The 19,107-nt window shown below is 25.5% G+C and overlaps 1 protein-coding gene across 1 annotated transcript in view; it reads left to right on the forward strand.

Moving 5' to 3' along the window:
* The window catches only part of LOC132924295 (nuclear receptor coactivator 3), a 39,883-nt gene extending 21,127 nt beyond the window's left edge, over positions 1–18,756 (forward strand). Inside the window, 24 exon segments of the mRNA XM_060988519.1 lie at positions 2,248–2,361; positions 6,710–6,872; positions 8,594–8,722; positions 8,785–9,168; positions 9,237–9,455; positions 9,523–9,749; positions 9,982–10,702; positions 10,878–11,003; positions 11,160–11,530; positions 11,532–11,545; positions 11,633–11,731; positions 11,850–11,920; positions 11,922–12,081; positions 12,145–12,323; positions 12,396–12,551; positions 12,656–12,874; positions 12,939–13,090; positions 13,954–14,080; positions 14,174–14,287; positions 14,362–14,539; positions 14,542–14,580; positions 14,665–14,835; positions 14,900–14,982; positions 15,396–18,756. Coding sequence (XP_060844502.1) covers positions 2,248–2,361; positions 6,710–6,872; positions 8,594–8,722; positions 8,785–9,168; positions 9,237–9,455; positions 9,523–9,749; positions 9,982–10,702; positions 10,878–11,003; positions 11,160–11,530; positions 11,532–11,545; positions 11,633–11,731; positions 11,850–11,920; positions 11,922–12,081; positions 12,145–12,323; positions 12,396–12,551; positions 12,656–12,874; positions 12,939–13,090; positions 13,954–14,080; positions 14,174–14,287; positions 14,362–14,539; positions 14,542–14,580; positions 14,665–14,835; positions 14,900–14,982; positions 15,396–15,500 — 4,321 coding nt within the window. The 3' untranslated portion in view covers positions 15,501–18,756.
* The last annotated feature ends 351 nt before the right edge of the window (positions 18,757–19,107 follow it).

The following is a 19,107-nucleotide window of genomic DNA, read 5'->3' on the forward strand; positions in this document are numbered from 1 at the left end:
ATAAGATACAAACACCCACGAAAATTCACTTTTTAACCGGAATCCTTTTTTTTTTAAACTACAGAATTCCACGATAGTCATAAGTATCATAATACTTGGCCAATGTTGTTTTCGTGAAAATCAAATAATAATAGACTAAAGAAAACTTACTATGACGAGTTATTTATATGAAATTAGGGTTTAATTATTATTTATTATACTACAATATAGTTCTGTTGTGATTTTTTTTCTTATAATAATCTGGCATACAAAAAAATTCAATAATAATGAATGGGTTAGTTTCTCAAGTGTTCCTTTGTACTACACACAAAAAAAAATATTATCGATTACTCTAAAAGACCCTATTGAATACTAATTTCCCACGTATATAATATTATATTATATTATATCACCAGTGAGTATAAATTATATTTTTATATTATGACGTAAATGAAAGTCATTTAAACTTCCCCTTCACGTGCTGTTAACGGACAACGGTTTGAGTTTATTATTTTTAATTTGTTTTAAAATACTCCATAATTGTATTTCTCCTTATTATCATAATTATTATATAAAATTTATATATATACACAAGTACATTGTGTAAAAAAAATAAATCCTAACCTTCTTTACAACTGGCTGTTGATTAATTATATTTTCACACGACACGCATTAAAACAGCACATAATTTTGTACTAACATATATGTTCTAAATCTAAACTAATGATGAACCAGTAAATTATATATAACAGCGTTTGTGTATATTTTCAGCCAATTTAAACTTTAAACCTGTTGTATATTTTATTAAGTTATAAGATGGTAGTCAATATTATTTTATCCCTTTTCGGCGGAGACAACCCTTTCAATATTAAACTATCTACTGTGTAATATATATATGTAATTTATATAACTAGGTCAATAAATCAACAGGGTGGTTGGGTTACGATGAACAAGAAATCACATCCTTACCATAAATATAACTTTACAATATAATATAATAAATAATAATGAAATGTGAGATATAGTAATGCATGTATTATTATAAATTTTATAAGGGATCTATGTCATTCGTTGTAATATATTTTTACTCGTGTATCAAAATTTATCAAATAAACGTGAATAACGCACTTACAACCTATCTCTTTGTCAATTTTGAATTGGCGCACAGATATTGTTATATTGTTATCCACCAGAGGCGCCATTTCAGTACATATATTTTCTATAGTTACCTCCGGGCCATTAAATATATTACTTTTTTGTAATTCAATACTTATAATTTTACCCGTGATCTTATTCCGTTATTAAATTGACTAGAATGATCCCATTATTTTTATATTTAGTCAACCTATGATCTATCTATAACATTTGATTCAAAAAAATGCCTTTTTTTACCTACTTAAACATTTTTATTTATACTAATTATTTATTCTACGACCAGCATAAAAATATGCTAATCAAATTATAAAATGTATGTATTAATGAAAATTAGCTAACAGTGTATTATTTGAAATGTCCAAAACAATTGCTATGATATATTATAACAATGTGAATATATGTAATTAATCAATACATTATTTCTTCGGCATAACATCTTTAATTTATTATGATTTTCAATTTGTCCAATATAATGACGACACTGGCTTAAATCATATTATACATGTACAAAATACTTAGTCATTTCTTTATTACTGTTATAATGTTATGAAATAGTGTTTTATAATATACTTAATGTCGTACAAATATTTACAAACAGTTTTATCATTTAACCTTTAAATCGTAATTTATATTTTTTATTTATTTAATTATTACATGGTAATTAATCAAAATTGTCTGAATTTAAATGCATTGTATAATATTTTTAAAGTTATTATTAACTTAAATTATTTTAATTATCTATAGGCTTAAATAATACGAACTTCAAACAAAATTTTAATAAATTTGATGATAATGCCTTTTATTTATTATGTTCGGGAAATTATATTGATCTATTCCAATGTGTTAAAAATATTGTTCAAATTCACTATAAATAGCCAATAGGTACCTAATACATATTAATTAAATCAATTAAACGAGGAAACTCAAAATGCCAATTGAATAAATTAATAAATTAACAATTACATGCATAACTTATAATTATTTTAAAATATCAAATGAGTTATAACTATTTATTTATTTAGAAAGAATCTTTTTTGGAATATAATTAGAATAACGTAGCTAGTTAGTTAAATAATTTGCAATATTTATTTAATTATTTCGTTTATTTTACAGACTGGGTCCATATGATCTCCAAGAGTCTAGGACTAAGATGAGCGGCGGCGCAAGCCCAAGCTCTGCGTTGCCCAAAAAGAAGAAAAAAAGTGACGCCAAGGGTCAATCTCAAATGTAAGTATATTATATTTAAACTCGGTATAGTTATAATTATATTATCTTTCATAGTTGTAGAAACTATGTTTTATACGATCAAATATAATATGTTTATTATTTAGTATATACCTTTTTGGGAATATTTTTAATAATGTTAGTTATTGGCTAATCTCTACAATATATAATATATACATATCTGAATAACCGTGATTTGTTGATTTAACCGTATCATAAATTATACCATATTTTTACTCCAAGATGTTTGATCAAATATTGGAGCATATAATATTTTAATAAATTATTAAATAATATTTACTTCTATTAATAAGCAAATTAAAATAATATAAAGCAAATCTAGGAGTGTTTTATTTTATCAGACCACCTATTATATTATATTTTTACTATTTCCTTGGCCTACTTTTTTTTTCGTACTTATTCATAATAATTTGCTAACTCCTTAAATTTAAAAAAAAAAAATTTTCTTTATGTTAATCTTGTTTAAAAATGTTTCTTAATATAACTTGTGATAAATAAATAAATATACTATTAATTAATTTTCTAACACATTTTGACATTCGACTAAACTAATAGTATTTTACGACATTAGATATTGATTACGAATAGTGCAAAGACCTCTAAAACTTTGATAACCTTACAATACAATATCAAACTTATTTTTATTATAGTTCTATACAAATATCATGCGTTGTTTTTTATTTTAAATTCGATTATGGAAAATTGATTAATTTTAGGATATACCTGTATTTAAATATAAAAGAACATTGTTATACCTAGATAAATTACCTATATTAATCTCCTATTTCAACTTTGTATACTTGTTTGTTTTTTTTCCTAATTTCTTATAATTTCATGGAAGCAGTATAATTAATCAATTTTATAAATTTCTTATAAACAATGAATCGACAAAATATAAATAGGTATTTGTATGAAGTCAATGTTATAACGAGAAAAAATTATAAATTTATTTTATAAAATATGAAAGATTTGAATGACAAAACAATAGATTTTCTTAGATCAAAATTTATTGTAGACATAATATTAGTGCATAATATTATATATATTTCTATGATTGTCAAATAATAATTGAAAATTATCAAATTCAAGTTGTTAAGATATGGTTAAATACACCGTGATGAATTACTTTATATAATATTCATGGATAGAAAAAACTTAAACTTCTATAATTCGTACCTACTGCCTATTACATCGTCAAGATAACGCATTTTTTAGTAAAACAAAATTACATTTAACAGTATCGTAGGTTCATTGTGTTCTTGTAATCATTATTAATATTTGAAGTATTTTTTTCTTCGTCCATATTATTATTATTTGATAAACGTTTCTTTAAAATAAAAATAAAATACATGTACCTATATAAATGTATAACAATGAATAATGCTACCAGAAGGTAGGCACTGGAAGTGTAGTGGCTGTGGCGGTTTGGTGGTTATGGCGGTGGGGGTGTTCATCGTTCTTTAGCGAATCACCTTGTACGCCAGTTAGTGAATTTGACGGGGAGATTTAATTATCGTTTTGGCGTAACACAACTTATTTTAGCAGCTGAGTCGGCGGCAGGTTTATATACTGTGGCTTTCTGCCGCCGCTGCTGCCATCGTCAAGGACACGCGTTTTCCCTCTTTGGTGGCGGCGCACACACCGGCACATGCTGCAGCACAAAGGAACAACGACCAAATAATAATAATATAACATAATACAATTTCTGTTTTCTGTTATAACCGATTCGAATGCTGTGTGCCCGAGTTGTGTGTATAATGTATATATTTTATTCGTGTATACATATATATATACAGCACACAAATTACGTATAAAATACAATACATATATATCATATTCGTAGTTCTCTGATTAATATCATATATATTTATTATTTAGTCGGCGTCATTTGCGGGGTGTGTGCATTGCGGTTTGTAAAGGACCTAATTAATTCCTTCCCCTTTGAGTTTATTTATACACAGCGCCTGCCGCCCTCGCAGCAGCACTACTTCTAACGCCGGAATCCATACTATACACACGATCGTAGTACCTTTTACGATTTCTACATTATTATTATTATAACGTAATATATGTTAATTAACACTGTTATATTACGTGTGTGCATATAATATTGTCATATATATAGCACAGCAATTATTATTATTAATTTACATATTGTGTACATATATCTTCAGTGTATAAGTATATTTAATATATACCTAACCCCCTTTTGATTGTTGACAGATATTAACGGAGAAGTGAGAGAAGGGTCGGTTTTTAAACATTATTATATTTTTCCGAGGTAATTTGTGTCGACAAAAGCAACCGACTGCAACTCCTCAAAAAGTACTCGAAAATCTGGAGGAGCCGTGCCGTAAAATAATGTACGACAATAATTAGGCGCCGCACAATATTTACGTTCGAATAATTAATCTCATTAAACTTCAAGTATCGTGACAATTATTACCGTGTTATTGTGTACCTCGGTCGTTAAAAAGTACTTAAAAGTGATTTTATTACACACTCGGAATCATAATATTATATTATGAATACGAGTAAAACGATTTGTAATGCACTGCACTGTTGTTAATTTGGTGTAGGTAATGCATGATTTATTTCAAAAACAATATCAAGTATAAAATAACGGTGTGTGCTGCTATTAATTATTGGGGCTTAAATTTAGTTGTAAATACATATTCGTTCTCAAATTGTAAAGAAAATAAGTCAATTTTTCACCTTCTTGTATTAATAATTATCCAATTTCCATATTGTAAATTTTATATGCATTTCATTTTTCTCGTGTAATAATATTGTCAAACAAATTCTTATGAAAATATTATACAAATCTGAAGCTTGCTTCCATTTTATATGAATATTTGTGTATACATAGTAAAATGTTGTCAATGTCTGTCCATTGATATACCTTACACAATATTACATGCTATAATAAAACCTGGGAGGTAACTGGTGTTATCATTTTTGGCTGACAGCAAAGTTTATAAAATGTCATAATGATAATTGTATTAGTTAAAATAAATTAATGTTCATTCCTAGTTCCTACCAACATAATATATGATTTTATTTTAACTAATTGAATTATAGTTTCAACTAAATGCTATATTGGTTTTAACTAATGCAATTATATCAACATGTACTTATATGAGATAGGGTTTGGTTGTAAATTCTTGCGCTCCAAACTTTTTTCAATACGATTTGCAAAAATACGTACTATAGAAAATCTATCATAAACTAAAATCTTATTTTATAGTTTTTATAATATCTATGATTAACCAACATCTTTAGTTTAAACTAAATATTGCCTTGCATCATTGTTGGTTTGGGTTAAAATCTTATTTTATCCATTTGTTTTTGTAACAATTAATTAAAATTCATTTATTGAACTTTTAAACAACATGTTACAACCTGTAGACTATTGGATTTTATAGTTTTCCTCCTACAAGAAAGTACATAGTACTTTACAGTAGGAGGGAAACCACAATCACAATTTATTTACTATATATTAATTTTTTATTTTATTTTACAAGAATATATGATGTTCAGCTGAGTAAATAATTTTAAAATGATTATTTCCATAGAAAAATAATTTTCATTATACTAAATTTGTGATTTAATTGATTTATTATATTATCAATTTATTTAATTATTATGTTTTTAATATGATTACAGCGTATTGGCATATTAACTATGAATAGGTGAAGAATTAAAGAAATACAATTGAAAATATATTATATTATTTAAATTCAACGCAGAAGTGAAGTTCTTCAAAATCGTCTCACCTATTTGATAAAATATATAATTTCTGAAATAGAAAAATAGAAAAATCTTACCATTTGCTTAATTCTATAATAATTAGTTACAAACATACCTAATATAACATAACCTAATATTTGTTATACATAATTTCACGAGTAAGTTATTTAATATTCTATAATTTCAATTGAAGCCATACCTATAATAATATGCTCAAAATTTCCATTGAATATTGTATTAAATGTGTTTATATTTGCTCAATAAAACAATAATCGTCTCATATATTTCTGTAGAATTCAAAAACATGATAAAATAAAAATATCTTTCAAAGTATGATATTCTAATCCCAAAATGTGACTTATCAAATGTGAGATGAATACTGTATTTACTATATATAAGTGATCTTAAAAAGTCTTAACAACTGTTATAAAGTTTGCAAATTAATTAATATTATATATAAAAATTGTATCCAAACATTACATTTAGCCGCTTTTTGGACAGCAACAGGAATGTTGCAGTCCCTCAAATACACAACTTTTAACACTATTAACTTTTAACATATTAAATCATTTATTTTCAGAAACAAGTGCCGTAATGAAAAACGTCGGCGAGAACAGGAAAACATATACATCGAGGAGCTGGCCGAGTTGATCTCAGCTAGTTTTGCGGACATGAATTCCTTGTCTGTAAAACCTGATAAGTGCGCCATTTTACAGGAAACTGTGAAACAGGTGCGAGCCGGGGTAAGACAATTTTTTTGTTTTTCTTATCCTATTTAAAAACTTCTTGTATTCCTATTTCTTAGGTTATAATTATTTATTTATTTCTAAATAATTAAAAAATTCCATAAACATTTTATCTTATTTCAAAGTTAAAGAAAATAATTTGATGATTTAAAAAAAACATTTCATGATTATTTTTGATATTAATATCGCTTATTATTTAATATAGTATAATACAATAGTCAAATGTTAATTTTAATCATATTTTTCATCTATACTTCTTGAAGTTAAAAAATATAAAAAAAATTAATTTTTACACTTCCTATTTGAAATTTATAAATTATTTGAACTATTCATTATCGATTTAAATAACTTTAAATGAGATAGGTTTGAACATTTTTAAATGGTTCTCTAAGACTTAGAGTTCAAGTAATGTAGGGTATGTTTTAACTTTTATCATTTAAATTCATTTTTTTACCCCCTAACTATTTACTAAACTATGGATTGTAAGTAGATAAATATTTTATTAACCATAGTTGTATTAGTAATTAATATACACATATTGTTTAAATATATTGTAAGTCATAACTGAATTAAATGTACAATAGTAAAACCACTGTATATGGTGATGTTATACTTATTTCATTAATTCACTTCAATATAAAATGAAATATTTATAATCTTATATTTTTTTATTTAAATGCACTTACAACATATTTTATAAATTTGAGTCGAGGATACAAGAAGTTTCTTTTTTTATGAATATTATATAAAATTTATTGTAATCATACACTCTGCATTAAACAATATAGGAATTAGATTTTATTTAATTAGAAACTAAGTTTATTTTTTATTGTTCATCATTTTATATCAAAAAAAGTTTAAACAATTGAATATTTAAGTAACTATTTCTATTATTATTATTATATATTTTATTTTATTTTTTAATAAATTATTTATTATATTTAAGTTTAAAATTAATAAAGTGTTTTTTTGTTAGGTTAGTTTAGGGCCTCGTTAAAATGTATCCACCTGATCATTCATGACCACAGTCCTCTACTGTGTGCTATTGAATATTAAAAATGTACTTTAAAAAAAAATCCATTTATATAAAAATTGAAATAGTAGATAATTTCACTTTCTGAAAATGTTTTATTGGTTAAACTGTTTATGTTTTGCATATTTCTAATTATAGATTTTTATGGAATTTTTTTCATGCTAATCTTTTATAAATAACATAAAATATTTTTTCAGTAGTTAATTTTATGTAGGAAAACAAGAAGTTTTAGAACCTTAAGTTTTACTTAAAAATAATTTAACATTATTATGGTTTTATGTAAATTTAAGTCACAACATTTATAATATTCACTTATTCAAGTATATACTTCATGTTTTTTTTATATACAAATCCAAAGATTAGTGATAACACTATTTTAGTTTTTTTTTTTTATTTGAAAACAATAACAATAATGAAAACCATCGATTTATTTAATAGTTATCAAGATTCAACCAATTAATATTAGTAGTTAATAACCAATTATATTTAGTAATAAACTTTTCATATATATTATGATATTTGTAATAATTATTGTACTATATTATATTTACTTATATAATTAAACTATACTTTTAAGCATTTGACACATAACAACAATTATTGTAATGACATTTTTATAATTTAACTATTTTAAACAAATTATAAATAATTATTTTTTAACAATAGTTTATTTTATTGCTTATAGACTCATAGACTTTCATCTGATCAAACAGAAAGTTTAATTAGTACAGAAGCCGCTGTCCAACAAGGCGAAGTATCTTCGTCAAAACCGACTAGAATATCAAATACAGAATTGGCACCTTTGTTACTTTCGGTATGTCATACAAGAAATAAATTCTGATGTCTTAGTTATTAATTATAAATACATTTTTGTAGGCATTAGACGGGTTTTTATTTGTTGTAAATGCAGACAGTCAGATAGAATTTGTGACAGAAAATATACAACAATTTCTACATTATAATAAAGAAGAATTACTTGGTAAGAGTGTTTATAATATTATTCACCACGGTGATCACACCAAGTTTGGTGTTCTTTTAAACAACCCATTGTTAATCTACGAATCGTCAATTGGTTCTCTGGGCTCTAACGTACCAACCACTCCTCTTATGGAGCAATCGCCCTCTGGTTCCAAAGGGAACAATTGGAATCAGAGGTTTACTAAAAAATTTAATTGCCGGCTATTAATCAAACCCCAATCTGATCAAGATCAAACTATTGAAGAAAAACAGACAAGGGTTAGCCAGTACGAAACGTTACAAGTAATTAATTATAATATATTCTATAAATTTATAAATCTTATACTAACTGGAGTTAAATTAATAATTAGATATCGTCTACAAAAATTAATGGTGGTATGGTCGATGACGAAGATAGTACAGATGGCATTAGCCAGAACTTGTTATGCATAGCACGACGAGTGCCATATAATGAAAAACATTTAAGTCCACCTTTGGAACAGTTTACAATTAAACTTGATCAAAATGGGAAGATTTTAGCTTTGGATACCAAAGATGTATCTGATGTTTATGCTCAACACATAAATAAGGTAAAATTAAAATATTATAAACTAAAAATTTGAAAAATGCTTTATTCTATAAAAATATTATTTGCAGGATTGTTTGGTGGGTAGAATGTTACATGACAAATGTCATAAAAATGATGTAATAAAAGTGGCCAACCATCTACAAGAAACACGTCGAGCCGGTTTTGGTACAAGTCCAGTTTATAAGTTACATTTAATAGAAGATAAATATGTAAAGGTTCAAACTAAATCTAAGTATTTCAAAAGTAACGAAAATCAAGAAATGGACTTTATAATGGCTGCACATTCAATCATTGTGTAAGTGAAAATATTAACAAATTGGTATTTTTAAGATAAAACTTTAATTACTTTATTATCTTAATTGTTAACAATTTAATTTTTTAATTTTTATGTTCAATATTTAGATTAATAAAGCATTTAAAAATAATGATCTGTTGGTATTTGATAGTACAAAATACTATAAAACAACATTAATTTCTTGAATCACTTCTTAGTTCACTATTACATTACATATTTTATTTTTTTTTAGTGATAGTGAAATGTGTGCTATGATCGAGAACAACAGTGCTCGTGCAGCAGCAGCAGACCCATTGAATGCCTCATTAAATGGGACAGATCCATTACCATTAATGGCTAATAATGTTGGATCTAATCAGTCTGTGTCAATCATGCAGTCTGAATCTAAATTCGGTAATGACTATAACATGACTCCGTCAGCTGATCTCAATTTTTCCGATTTCGGATTATTTCCAAGCACAACATTTGGTGATATGTTGCAAGAAAATAAGTGGTCTGAACCATCTACAAACTCAGTTGAAGCACCATCTAAAATTACACCAGTACCTAGCCCAGCTACTGTGTCATCCAATCCACATACTCCTGTGGCACAATCACAATACACTTCATTCCCTTTCAGTCCACTCATACCATCACCAAAAGACTCTTATGATTCTTGTGGAAGTGTGGATAGAATGGAATCAGCTCGGCTGCGAACATTGTTGATGAAACGAACTGATGGATCAACTGAAGAAAACAATGTATCAAAGAACAAACATAATATATTAAAAGGATTATTGAATCCAGATGATATGGCTTCTCAAAGTGCAGATGACGAGTCTACTAATCATAGCACTCCACCAAGTCCTGCTAATGTACGGCAAGCATCTCGCAGTAATTCTACCATGAATGAAGCTCCATCAACTCCAAATAATGCTACTACCAGCAATAATAATAACAATATGTTGCTTAAGGTGTGTATAACTACTACTTTGCATAAAAATAACTTCTGAACTTTTTTCTTTTTTTTATGATTTTGGAAATAATTTTTTTTTAATATAAGTTACGAAATATTCAAATTTTTATTTTATTTGATCAATTGAGATCAGTTATATTGGGCTACAATAAATTTTTCATAAAACCTTGCAGTTATTAAATGACAAAAGCGAAGATGAAGACATTGAAGCTCGAGCAGGGCTTAAAAAACAAAATGATCTTCTTCAGCAATTACTAAAAGATGATGATAATGTTAGGCAGCATGGAATCATGCTTGAGGTAATTTATTTACTAAAAAATAATTTGTGTGTGCACGTTTTTTGATTAATTTTCCATATTATTTCCAAAGTCTAAAATAAATTTTTATTTCAATGTGTAATTGTATAAATGTAATTCATAATGTTAAATTGACTTTTTATTTTTTTGTTTTTGTAGCAAAACGATCAACATTCGAATGAGGACTTAATACTCAATAGTATGGGTTTTCGTATTTTGTCCCCTACTTCACCAGATAGTCATAACCATGGTCGTAAACGTAATAGTATTAGTGCTGACGATGAAAATGATCATCCTCCGTTGAAACGTACCAATAGCTCTGGTGGAAATTCAGGTCCTTCAGTTCTTGAATCTATGCCTAGCCCTAGTGGCTCTCAGGCCCAAGTTACCAATAGTAAATTACGTGAGCGAAACAAAATGCTTGCTTCATTGTTAGCCAAAGATCTCCTCCTACTGCGTATACCAGCAATACCGGCTTCTGTCATATCAGCTACACCTCAAGACAAATTAGTTACTATTATAAAACAGCAGGCAACAACAGTCTGGTTTGTATTTTATAACTAACATTTTAGTAAAATAGTAAATTTAATAAATTAGCAATAACTCAAAATAAATTGATTTGTTTTTTGTAGCTAGCGGCTGGAACATGAACAGTGGACAACATCCAATGACTTCATCAAAATGTGCAACAAAACCAACTTCATAGTCACCAAAGATTTTACTGCAAAAAAGTAATCAAAATTATTATTATAAATTAAATTATATTACATGTTTGTGTGTAGGTTAACTTACACAAACTTACTATTCAGATGTAAAATAACTATAAACTAATATATTTTCTTTCACTAGGTGGTAATAACTTGTACCTAAATCATATGCTGGATCAACCACAGGCTAACCAAAGTCAAAACCAAATTCAAATTACAACAAATGCGACAAGTTACCTCCTCAGCTATTAGTGGCTACAGTTCTCTATTAAGTAATATAGCTGAATCAAATAGTAACAACTTACCATTTAATTCGGATCCAGAATTATCAGAACTTTTAGAAGAAGTCATGGATATTATGAATGTTACTTCAGGTAAGATATTTTTTAATTGTTATAATCATATTAAATTGCTATAATTTTTAATTAATATTGCAGATAATACAACATTGTTAAACTTATTCAACGTTTTAGAAACACCAAGTGCCCCCAATCCTGTTGGACAAAACACTACCAACCAAAATTCTTATAATTCATTAATGAATGAAAAAATGGCTGTAAATGCTATTCAGAAATCTTTAATGCAAGTTGAATCTACAGTCAAATCGCCTTCACCAGTAAATATTTGTGACAAACTTTATTTATTTAATATACTTTTATACTATAGAATTTGAATATTTTAATTTTAGTTGAACTATGGTTCTCCCAGTGGAAGCAATCATCATGCACAAAACCAATTTATTCCACCTCCAGCATATCAACCTCAGCAAAAAAACACTGTCAGGTTTAACCCACAGCAATCTCCTAGGCCACCATATCCTAAGAATGTTCAAACTCCACCTTTGGTTAGTTGTATTAACCATATAATATACAATTATAAAATTATTAAAATAGTTTTTAGTATCAACAATGTTTTTATAAAATAAATAACTGTTTCTTTTTAAAATAGCAACAGCAGCAGTTAATATTGCAGCAACAACAGCAACAAAAACAAAGGTTGATTCAGCAACAACAACAAAAGCAAAGGCTTTTGCAGCAACAACAACAACAAAAAATAATGGTTGTTACAACAAATGCTGCAACTTTACCAGCCCCAGATCCTACTACTGCTTTACAAACTATTGATTCATTGTTAAATAATACCGGTCCACCTAATGTTGCGTTACAAGTAATGAAAACACTTATTAATATTAAGAGATATATTTTATTACAATATACAATGTGTTTTTCAGCGTTCCTCAAGTGTACCTGATTCACAATCTCAACTAAGTCCAGTTTATGCTGCACCTTGCAGTGTGTTGCTCAATTCATCTCAGATCTCACCTTCATCTAACCGACAACCCCCATATTCTACTCTTACACAACAGTCTTTCCCTATTTTAAAGTGAGTAATAATGCTTTAATATCAGGGTATTGTTTATAAACTTAACTTTTAAAATGTTATTATTTGTTTTCTAAAGGACTGCTCACATTTATATGATAAATACAAAATATGTCTATTATAATCTCCACCATACTTGCTATCGTTATACAACAATATTTTTTGATATTCATGTATCATGAGTATTATAATATTTGCCTAAAATTTGTATTGATGACAACTTTAAAACTTATATGTTTCTATACATCGCTTAACGAGAAAGACTAATTTATAACTCATTCTGCAAAAAAATACTAATGCCATTAAATGTCTATGTTTTGGAAATTATGTTTGGGTCTTTTACTCTTTTAGAAATAGTTTATAATTTGTTACATACTAATTTATACCTGCAATGTACACTGTTTATATCTTCTATATAGACCAAATTAAAATGATAATTAAATATGTTTTGTATAATGCAATTGTATTATTTTAATACTACAATCATATTGTAATATAGTAGGATTTATAAATTTGATATGGATATTGAAAATAACTTTATTTTGTCTTATATACTTTTGATATTGTTGTGCAACACCAATATTTATTAAATAAAAATTGAATGACACAGATCCCAATGGCTCTGATGATTGGATATTATAATTGATATAATGATATTTCACAATAGAGTTCTGTAGAATTTTTGAGTTTAGATACATGCTAATTATATTGTTAGCAATAACAATTTAATAAAGTAAATACAAATATAAATATATTAAAAACATTAACATTAATAAATAATAATACAAGTATTAAATGTAACAAAATATTAATTGAAGTATGAAATTTTAAAACATCTATAATTTAATATAATATTTTATTTCTAGTTATGGAACTACTACACAAACTCAAACCACTACACAAGCGCAACAAATTGTTCAACAAACCACATCAAGAATGTCTCCATCATCACATTCACAATATCAAAATCCTATCAACCCTTGTGTTAGCCAAGTAATTAATTTTTATTTTTTATACATATATATAACTAAAAAAATCTTACATTGTATAATATAATAATATTTTAATTGTTTATTGTTATTACAGCAACAGCAAACACCAAATATTTATATTAGCCAAACACAACAACCTGGGGTTTGGACTCAACAAAGGTTGACATTACACCAACAACAGAATCCTATGCTTAACGCTCAACTACAGGTATAAAAATTATTTTTAATTAATTTTTGTGTATACATTAAATTAATTGAAACGATAAATAATTTTTATTTTAGATCACGGGTGGTTTCAATAACAACTCTGTTAGGCAAAATTTTATTAATCAACAGCAATTAAGTCACGGGAGTGCCACTCGTGTGTTAACAAGTCCTGTAGGTTATAATACTGAAGTACCACCCAATACCAATTGTCAGCCACAACAACAACAGCAGCAGCAGCAGCAATACCGGTCACCTAGAATATAAATATGACAACAACTAATTCACAAATCCAAGGTAAAAATGAAAAAATAATATATTTCGATTATGTAATCTAATATTTTGATTGAGATTAATATTTATTTGATTTAACAATTACAGGTGGGAATAATGGTGTCACAGAGTTTACTAGAAATGAATTGCGGGCATTTGTAGGTGTTCGTAGTCAACAGCAAGGAGTAACTCGGTTATCTAACCAATTATTACCTGGACAAAATGTTAATTCTGCAGAACTCGATCCGTTGGGTTTAAGTTTTGAAATGTCTCCTACAGGTATAAAAAAATATATAAAATATGTTATGTATTACTGATCACTAATATTATTAACAAATTTTAGGTGGTAATGAAAGTCCCAAGTGGTCTAATTTAAATTCAGATTTAAGTTCATCCTCACCACAGCCCCAGGGAATGCCTGCAAGGGTGAGTTAATATTAGTGGTAACGTGAATGGTGTTACATTTACATAATTGTGACATTTAAAATAGAAGTGGTATGTAGACCTTGATAAAGTAATTGCCATAATTTAACAATTAATAAATGTTCTTATTCAAAATGAACTATAACCTTTATTTATTATTCATGGGGTACCTTCTTATTCTGTTGGTAAATTACAGAATATTTTACAAATACTATACTTAATTACTCAATAATATTTGAGTTTTGCATTTAATAGTTAATCATTCAAATTAATATACAAACAAGCAGAGGTTGAAAAATAAATTATGTTGTTTTATTAAAGGTCAAAGTTCTCGTTGCCACTAGTTTAGAGTTTCTTCTTCATAATCATACTTTTTATGAATAAATAATAATTTTTTTAATTTTTTTATTTTTTAGAATTCAATAAATGACTCTTCTTCAAGAACTAGTAGTGCAAATTCAACCACTAATGTAACCGATCAAAAATCATCTTCTCTTCTGCAAAAACTGCTTTCGGAATAAAAACTTCTTTTTTACCTTATGTAAAAGCGGGTTACATTTTGGGTTGAATTGTTTTAGATATTATTATTATTACTTTTTTTTTTAATATTATATATTTAGTTTTTTATTTACTTATTTAATTTAGTAGTAAAAAAACAATTTGGAATTTTAACAATTTAACTATGTACAAACCTACCTACTTTACTTAAATAGGTGTACATAATATTTTTAGAGTATAGGCTTTAATGTTACATGTTGTTTTATTTATTAATAAGGATAAGTTATTAATCATTGTTTTGTTTTACTTGCCAATGTAATGTTGTAAATTAGTTTTTTATAGTAGTTTTGATAACAGTTTTACTTTGCTTATTATTTTGTTTTTTTTTCTTTTTTTTTTTAATCGATGGAAATCAGTATTTAAGAGCAATTATTTTCAATGGAGTCCAGTCATAGTTGGCATTTGTTCATGATTAGTGTTCATTGTTCATTTGTGTGCTCTTTGTTATTTGTGTTAAAATTAAATAAAATTCATTATATTTGTATATTATAAACAGTAATTAGAAAACATTTCTATAAATATTCCCAATTATTTTAATTTTAATTTATCCGCACTCTTAACATATTTATTTATTTTTATTATTATTATTACAAACTTTTTTTTTTTTTTTTTGTTAATTTGTCATAATAGTTTTGTTAATATTTATTGATATGTTTGATCGTTAGTATGTTTTTATTATACCAACTTCAATGATCAGTTTAATGTCATTGCGTTTCATACGGTGACTACATATCAACAAAATGTCTTCCTACTAATATTATTGATAGAATATAAATTAATTATTATTGAATATTATTTTTAATTATGTTTTTCTTTTTCTCTTTCATTATTGTTTTGATTTAATTATTTTCTTTGGTCTTCCTACAGTTTTATTTTTGACATTTATAGTAATGTTACAATTTAGGGTATTTAAATTCATAGGTTTCGTCTGTTTCGGATGTTTCTGTAATTGATTTCATAATAAATTAACATTTTGAGTTAGGGTCAACACATACAAAATACAAATATAAATGATGGGCTTACTCTTATGATTTTAAATTACCTCGTTATAATTTGAATATTATCACTTGTTAAATTCTTCTTCTTGTTCCTTCTAGTAAAAGATACTGGATTCCATTATTCAATTCACTTGGTCAATTTAATTATTTTTATTACACGCCTATTTCTCAATTGAACTACAGTGGCAAGCAACTATGTTTTTAAGTCCTAATTGTGTTCAGCAATTTTGCTTGTTCATGTAATAACATAATTTCTTTAAAATTATTAGATAATTAGAACACTTAAGACAATTTTTGTATTTTATTTTAAAATATATGAAAAACAATTATATTGTGAGAAAATTTTTAACCAAGTATCTTTTGACATGTTTTAATAATAATAAGTCGTTATTTTGCTTACTATTATTATTATATTTTTATTATTATATATTATTATTTTTACTGTTGTTGTTGTGAATTTTCTTTTTTAAGTTCCTTTTGTTATTATTTACAAATAATTTTTTTTCAGTCTTAAAACCTAGATTTTTAGGAAGTCATGTATCATTCAGTTTTATTCCTAGGTGTACATTAATATTATTATTATTATTATTATTATTATTATTATTATTGCCCTATTTTATTAATACAGTTGACTACAATTAGTTAAAATATTTTCAACAGTAAGCGCCAAATGCTGAAATTGAATTCTTCTAGGTTATCTGGTTGATGTTGTTTAATGTTGAAATTAGTATAAATTAATACACTTTTGGTGTCGTTTTTGAAAAAATATATATGTAGGGTGTTATTTGCCAATTAATATTCTTATAATATTATATTATAGTTACCTATGAAATACACTCAGGTTATTGCAAAATATTTATGTAATATAGGGGTGTTTGTATGTGGATTTTTTTATTATTATATATACATAAATATATATATTTTTTTTTTATATATATAATTTCAAGTCTAATGTGTAATGTTACACAATAATAGTGTTAGAATAATTTAGATTTATCTAATGTATTATAATATTTCGTAAATTTTTAAGCAACTATGTACATTGACCAATTTGGGTTATTATTATTACTTTTTAATTAATTATTATTCATTAAGTATTCTTAACGCAGGGAGATATGCATTGTTGATGTGGGAATGTGTGTGTTGAGATAGTGATTTTATTTATACACTTGTTTTATATGTAAATATTGTAAAAGTTGATACTAAATGTGAAGGTTATATGAAAATATCTCGTAAGTGATAATGAGAAAAAAATTTTGCAATTTTTTATTCCATTATTTTTGTAACAGTTCTTATTAATTTAATTGAAAATGATATATAATATGCACGTTTTTCATTTAAATGAATTAACAGTGTTATCTTTTTGAAATATAATTTTAATTTAACGTAAAAAATAAATATTTTTTTTTATTTATTTATATTTTTTCTAGTAACAAAACATGACTCAAACATTTCTCAATTCTCATGAATTTAAATTTTAAATGCAAAAAATTAATTAACTAAAAATATATTTTTAAACCTAATAATATTTACTATTTTTTAATATGAATGAGAGTAAATTTTACAATTTTATAAATAGTTTATATTTTTTTCTGAGTGTATTAAAAAATAAGGAATTTAAGAATGGTAACACATATTTAAGTAGCATTTAAATTTTATTTTTGAAAAATATGTTATAACGTCGGCATCTTGTTTTATTATTATATAAATATATAATTTCTGATGATATGAATTACATTCATCAAGAAATGTGTATATTTATACATATATTATACACAAATTCATATATTATACATACAAATATATTATTATATATACATTGTTTAAAATATATTTATTTATGTACTACATATTAAATGTGAATAATTTTTTAATGTAGAACTGTATACCACAAGAAATTACTAGTTATTTTTATGGATGTAATTTTTTAATTTATATTATATGATTATTATTATTATTACTATGTTGCAATTTAATTTTGGTTATGTAAAGTTTTATTTTGTGGATTTATGAATGTAATAATGCAATTTTTTAATATTTTATTAAAGAAAAGTTAATACTATATTATATTGAAGTATATATGTGTATACATATACTTATAAAATTAAGATAGTAAGGATACTTAATTCCTAAATTGTATGGATAATAAGGTATATTCCTGAATATTTTTTATGTTTTGAAAATTGATGTTTATGTCTAAATAGACTTTCTTTATACTAAATGGGTTATTTAAATGCATTTCCATCCCTCATTATTCTTATATGGTAAATATTTATTTTTTAATTTATGTTGTACAATTTATTATTTAAACTACTTTTTGCAAGAACTATAATTAGTATCAATTGATATATGAACAAAACTTAAAATTTTTACTCAATTTTGATATATAAATAACCTTAAATAAACCTAAAGTTCTTCTGTTTGGTTAATTAACTATAAAAACTTGAAACTCAGCGTTTATGCTGAGGTAATATAATTGGTCTTCTTTTAATAATAAATTTCAAAATATTTGCTTATTAAAGCAATAGCAAAATAAATACTGATTTAAATATGTATAAATTAGTCATTTTAA

Source organism: Rhopalosiphum padi, chromosome 3 (genome assembly GCF_020882245.1).
Source record: "Rhopalosiphum padi isolate XX-2018 chromosome 3, ASM2088224v1, whole genome shotgun sequence".
Taxonomy (NCBI): Eukaryota; Metazoa; Arthropoda; class Insecta; order Hemiptera; family Aphididae; genus Rhopalosiphum; species Rhopalosiphum padi.